Raw genomic sequence first — 7,011 nt, forward strand, 5'->3', positions numbered from 1 at the left:
GCCTGAGATGAGCAGTAATATAATGTCATTATCCCCTTATGATGTGTAGACACTATGGAGCAGGACGGCAGTTGGCCTGAATTGCTGTTTGCCGCCCTCTGTTGTCCAACAAACCACAATGAGGTCTGTTCTGTAATGAACTGTACCATGTTTTATTCTCGTGGAGGGGGGGGGGGGGGAGGGGGGTTAATCATATTTGCCTCGCCTGGCCCCCTATTTTCATTGGCATTGACTCCGTCTGCTCTTCATTTGTTTTAAGTCCTTGACCCAGACAGCTGCGAAAATATTTCATCCATTACTCTAAGAAAGCTTACCGGTACCTGCAGATTCCACCAGCTTACGCCCACTGCCAGCATCATCAGTTTAATGGGACTGTAATCCTTCTTGACTTTGTTTATTATGGGAAAACAAGTGCGTGTGTGAAAACTGACCCACCTCCCCCCCCCCCCCCCCCCTCCAAAAAAAAAAATAAAATATGTTTTTACTGAAGTACATGATACTGAGTGTTCTAGTCAATGAAATATGCATACATTTGCCATTCCTGTGTGGAATGGCAGAATATGTCATACATTTTTTAAACTCGTGTGGGATGTCATTGAAAAGGACTTTTTTTACAAAAAATGTTTGGTGTCAATTTGTTTGGAAACTATCTGAAGGGAACAGAGAGAACTTGTGCAGGGATGGGGGGGGGGGGGGTTGAGATGAGGTGGGGTGCAAATAAGGGGTACTGAATGTATCTGTAGGGGTGGGGGGGGGGGGGTTGTTCAGGCACCATACATGCATGATCATCTGAAAGTATAGAAACATTTTTAAACAGTAACTTGCTTACCCAGGGTAAGTGCATTTTATATTTCAATTCGGCACCAGCTTATGCCTGTGTGGGCTTTGGGGGGGGGGGGGGGGGGATTGGCGATGATGGATCCTCTTATAAACCTTAATACCCTACATAGATACACATAGACAATATCTAGCAGATCCCTGTAGTTCACAATGTACGTCCATGACATGTCAAGATCAAGTGATGAAATAGCTAGACTCGACTCTTTAGAGCTCGGCTGGTGCCACACACACAGACTGCAGCAGAGGGGCGAGCAGAACCACTCAGGCGTAGCTTCTCTTTTCATCGTTATTGGTAGCAATAAATTATCAGATGCCCGAGTAAAATCCCTGAATGGACACTTGACGCACATGTACACATCGACGCACAGCGTATTGTGAAAGTGTGTTTTGTCGGTAATAGTAAAAGGTAGATTTCAACCCTGGAGCGGCGAGTCATAATTGGATTCTACTCTTAATACAATTCTATATTTTTTTGTATGGATTCTAAAGATATTCATTCTCAAACTTTTGAAAAGCATCGGTGGTAGTGAGAAGGGCCTTCAAACTCTGTGGCTAGTGTGAGAATTGGTTACTGGACAAACTTCTGTGCTTGTGGTTCGGTTGTGTTTGGATCCATCGCAACGATACTTGAGGAGTTAATTCTCGTGAGCACATACTTGAAGAGTTGACTCGCACGTTGGCTGTCTGACGCAAAGTTCACACGGACTACGTTGGAGTTGAGTCTTTCTTGATTGAGAGTTTTTCCCTGAGCGATACGATTATGCAGAAAAATGGTGAGTCGTGCCGTCCATATTTGCCATTTGAGGGTGTATCTTTGGTTTCCCCAGGGAGCGGGGAGTCGGGTGAGGGGTAAGTACAGAGAGTGAAGTTATAGCGCAGGCCCGTGAGGTGTAATGCCTGATTGATTCTGCATTGATAGAGGTTGATGATATTGCATTCCTACGATGAATGGTAATTTTTTCAGTTTGGTACTTTCTGTACTGTCATTGGTGCCTTTTTTCCCTCAACATTTTCACTAATAATAGCAACTGCGCGTGCATGTCCTTCAAAAAGGCTCACCATTTCAGTAAACCTCTCTTCTTGTCACGCTTATTGGCCTAGTGAACATTGTTAGAGGGAATAAATATGTGCTTGGCTGGTTTAAACAAGAACCATTACATTTAAAACCGGCTTTTCAATAAATCCTTTTTTTAAAACTGGCCAAGCACATCCCATTCATAAATACTTTTCAGTCAAAAACTTTATTAAACAATTTTACTTCATGTTTTGTGAAACACACCTCTAGCTATGTTTATGGTATGTGCCTCGCGGGAGTAGTACTAAGAATCTCCTTACATGGACATTGGGGCGCATGTGGCATGTCTTGTGGGATGTGGCGCAGAACGCAGCAGTGCCAGAAAATAGTGTTTAAAACCAGTTTGGGTTTTTATCAATCGTATAAAATCACCCACCTAACGAGCTCTCGACAAATAGGAATGGGTAAACTGTCTTAGCTTTTTATGAATTATCAAGAAGCATATCGCTGGACAGTCTCTGTTAGAATAGCGTAATTTCTGTCTGGTTAATTAAGCTAAGCTGGTTTGTCCTTGGGAGTGCATCATCCATTTGCAGCTGATTACAGCTAAGCAGTAATCGCTTTGCCAAATACCAATCTGCAATTAGCCTAATGAGACTTGTCTAAAAACACAAGTTAGTACCGTGTACTATAGAGTCTAGTATGAGTAATTCTGTACTATAGTGTCTCGTCGTGTGCCCAGCAGAAGGTCAAATGCGCGTATGCCCGTATGCGCGAACGCATAATCACCAAAATGTTCCCAGCAAAAGGGCACATATGCAGAAAACTGTCTCTATTTCAATGAAATTTAAACATTTTTATCAGAAATTAATACAAGTGTTGTTCTGAAACTTATGATACATACGTGTGACAAATTTCAAATTCGTACGATTTATATTACATGGGGGAGAGCATTGGATACAAAATGCGCGCGAGGGAACAATGGAACCTTTCAATGCAATTTTCTTGAAAGTGATTTTTGCGTCAGAACGCTCATATGCCCTTCTGCCGGGCACCCGACGGTCTGTCTCCTTGTAATCTGTGGAATAAATGTACGTGGAACATTTGCAATCTGTTGATGTGCAGGCCGAAACATATGTGTAGTTTGGTTTTCAGTATGGCATTTACCCGTCTGGCTTTTTTGATGGATCATGTTTGATAGTTGGTTTAGGTGGGTCAGTCCCCCCCCCCCCCTCCTCTCTCTCCCCCCTTCCCCCGACACCCACCAGCACCGGCACCCACCAGCACCCCCATCCCCACCCCCAGCAGTAACCTCCTTGGATCCTTCCTTGGTATCTCCATGGTATCTCATACTATAGTTTGCTGATGTCATCATGATTGGGGGCAACTCATCCATCATCAGCCATGTTTAGTCGCGGTTGAATACACCTGTTGCAATTATGCACAAACTCAATATTGACATAATGTATCACATGTAATGTATCCCAAAGTTTAATGTCTGTTTAATGTAAAAATTCAGGGTACGTCTTGTAAATGTATGTTTGGCATGTGCACATATGGAAGCAAACTAGTTCCCATCCTGAGATGTGAATTATGAATGTTGTGTTTTGAGTTGTACTGAAGACACATTCAAAACTAGAGTTCAATATACAAATCAAGCACATAATATTGATTTTTGAGTAAAATGCCATTTATTTGTATTTATGCCACCATAATTTTAGTCCCAAATGTCAGTGTGGAATTGTGGCCAGTTTTAAGTTACAAATGACTTCAATATTGATTAAGACCAGGCCTTCTTCAAAACCTATAGTACCTGGAGATATTCCAAGGGAGACTGTTGCCATGGAAATCATGTATTTTTACCAGTCGAGTCTTTATAAGGCTTCTGATGAAATTGTATTGGCTGTGGGCGTAGACAAGGCGCAGGACAAAAAGCTAAATTGAGCGCAGTGGAACGTGCAAAATTGTCGAAGACTAAATGTCAGTGCTGTGATGTCTTCTTAGGCTGTCATGTCTTGTAATATTGCTTTTACATAGGCCTACATTGAACCTCAACATGAACATACATGTGCTAACTTTGTTTTTATAACAGAAAACCTACCGGTTGTAACCAATTCCAAGTGGGCGGTATTTATGTTTTGCTCAAAACACCTGTCCAACTCAAAATAGCAGGCTTAATTGCATCCTGTTCCCTTTGAGCTATTTGTTACACTGGCAGTGTTCAACTTGATGAACTTTCTATAAAAAGAACAGTGCTAATTTAATTTTGTAATTGAAAGTTTACATATGCAATCAATAGCAGATTAATAAACGTGTAGAAGTCAAAAGAATATTCACAGTAATGTGCGGTTTGGGTGGGTGATGACCTTTTTTGGACGGCCATTTGTTGAATATAAATTTGTCAATTATACTGTTGATTCACATTTTTTGATCACCTACTTAACAGTAAGTACCCATGTACATGTAATTCCACAAGAAAATGTATCCAATTTGTTAGTACGCTTTTTTCCTTTATCAAATGATAAATTACGAAATCCTTTTGCCGTTCGGTTTCATATCTCAGTAAACTTCAACCAGAAATGGCCACGGACCGAGGCCATTGTAGTGAGCCTCTATAAAATATTGATAGCTAACAACCACTTGACTGCCTTTATGCCATAGATATTGCACCGATTACCAGTTAAAAACTGGTCCCAGCCGGCTCTTGCTTAATGGTCATTTTATTGCCTGTTACTGAACTCCGTCAGTCATTTAAAATTCCTAGGTTGGCAGTTTGTGGCACTAATGACTTATTTACTATGTAATGGATCCTGTGACCTGGCCTCATTTTAGACAAAACACGCAGAAATGCGCTAATGTCTACACAAGCTCTCAGCAGCGTTGATTTCAACTCTTATCGTTTTTCGTAGGTGTCTACTGTTTTTCTTAAATAATCATTTCTTTCCCAAATTCTACAAAATACCTGTTGATTAATTTGTTGATTCAAATGTATAATATCACCATTTGTTCCAAAATCTTTTTTCCCCAAACGTGAGAGGGTATCAGGGTAGCTTGGATGGCACGGTGCGTAAAGCGCTTGCCTCTCACTGCTGTGGCCCGGGTTCGATTCCCGGTTCGGTCGTATGTAAGTAAAGTTGTTCGATGGTTCTCTCCTGTGCCACAAGGGTTTTTTTCTCCAGGTTCTCTGGTTTTCCTCCTTCAGCAAAAATCAACAATTTTCATCTGGCTGTGCTCCATGGTGAGACCAGGGTCGTATGGTGCTACCTAAGGCACCTTAATGCCTGCGGCTCGACCACGTTGTAGCTTCCTCCTCCGCAATTCAGCTTCTGCTGCTTGGAAGGACTATTAACCCCCCAAATTTGTTGATTTATTTATTTGGTTATTTAAGTGAATTAATGACTTCCATTAACCCCGATTTACTGTTTTTCCCACCACACTGACAATTTTGTTTTCTAACATCACGTTCTATTGCCACCTCTTCCGTCTTCCACCTCTACCTCCCCCTCCCCTCGCAGATCAACGTCTGGTGCAGGAGATGGGTAACCGCAAAAAGACATCGTCGGGTCTGAATAGTCTCTCCTCCGATAACCCAGGTCTGCTATGATAGTCCGGCTCTCAGTTGCATAGTAGACGTGCGTGTGTGCTCATAAAAATACAACAGATAAACAAAGTTTTCAAATGCAGACATCAAAAAAAGAAGAAAAACAAATTCATATTTAACCTGTTCCAAAAGCAGCATGGATTACGAATGTCCACAGATTCTCTCACTTTGCTAAACCACTCTGAAGGAATGTTTCTTTTAAGTGTAGGAATGTTTTTTCATCTTCAAATTGGTGGTGAGAACCCTTGTTGCTTTTTCGTCACTCAAAATTTAGGTTTTGGTTTCTCAAAATTAATTGTCACTGCTTGAAAACAAGCAAACACTGCACTGCATGTATTCATACACGCTTCATGCATGTGACGTTAACACATTCACTACTAAATTGATGAAAGTTTTGTTGATTTTCTTTCAAAGATACACCATTCCCTGCCAGTTGAAAACTTGTTCAATTATAATTTTGTTTTAACCAAAAAAGGGGAAATTTCATAGATTTTCTTTTAATTATTTTTCTTTTTGAAAAGCAATTATAATTTCATGCCACAAACATAGTAATCATATGCAAATAAGCATGCTTTTAAACAAAAGCACACGAGTCACACACACGCATGTGCGCTAGTTCTGATGACGCCGTTCACGGGAAATCGAAGATGGCAAAAAATGAGTGTCAAATATTGGAAGCAAACAAAATAAAATAAAATAAATAAAAAATAGACCAATCATAGATGTCTGTTCCTAACAATCTTGACCAAACAATTCCCTGAAAAAAAAAAAATATTGAGATTCTTCCCAGCAGCACATCACTTTCTTAACCCCATCTCCCTAATCTTCCGAAAGCCCCAAATGGTTTTAATACCTGGTTCACTAACCTGATTAGTCAATCCTGGTTAAAATTGTCCCCCTGTTTTAACCCTGGTTTTAATTAACCCCGAGGTTATAACTCGTTACTCACTCATTTTGCCATCTCTGACGCCTATTGATATTCAGCATGGAGTCTTGTGGTAGAAATCCGGATGATAAGTCCACGATTAAGAACATGGATGTTGTAGATTTGTTTCATTTGACTTTCTTCGTTTTGATCTAATGATTTGTTTTCAGTTGTAGTTTGTTGTGATTTTCTTTGATTAGATGCTGATAGAAGTACTTACGCAATGTAGATGTTTTGTCATTTTCCCCCTGCATTCTCATTAAGAAACATTGACTTTTTCACTCTTTTCTTTAGTATTTTCTTCCTTTCTGAAATGAAAACTGTTAACCTACATGCAACATACTTGGATTTGAAAAATAGCTCTTTCATCAGCTTTTTCAAATCGTCTTGAAAGGTCATAAGTTTTTTTTAAATCAATGTTTGAATTTTAAAGTTCTTGATGAAAGCCAGATTTGGCATTAAAAGTAATTTATGTCACTTCACTTCTGGAGAGCATGTCTGTGACATCATTGCAACTTTTTAAACCAATTACTGCCAGTTGGAAATGAATATTCATGAGTTGAAAATGTGATGCGTGACATCACCAATAACTGCTGACCAATCAGGTTGCATAGCTGTCTTGCCCTTTCT

At 40.2% G+C, this 7,011-nt stretch overlaps 1 protein-coding gene across 1 annotated transcript in view; it reads left to right on the forward strand.

Moving 5' to 3' along the window:
• The window catches only part of LOC119721044, a 30,242-nt gene extending 24,712 nt beyond the window's left edge, over window positions 1-5,530 (forward strand). The window contains exon 3 of the mRNA XM_038190915.1: window positions 5,371-5,530. Coding sequence (XP_038046843.1) covers window positions 5,371-5,459 — 89 coding nt within the window. The 3' untranslated portion in view covers window positions 5,460-5,530. The remainder of the gene's footprint in view (window positions 1-5,370) is intronic.
• Window positions 5,531-7,011: the final 1,481 nt, after the last annotated feature.

This window comes from Patiria miniata, unplaced genomic scaffold (assembly GCF_015706575.1).
Source record: "Patiria miniata isolate m_02_andy unplaced genomic scaffold, ASM1570657v1 HiC_scaffold_9, whole genome shotgun sequence".
Taxonomy (NCBI): Eukaryota; Metazoa; Echinodermata; class Asteroidea; order Valvatida; family Asterinidae; genus Patiria; species Patiria miniata.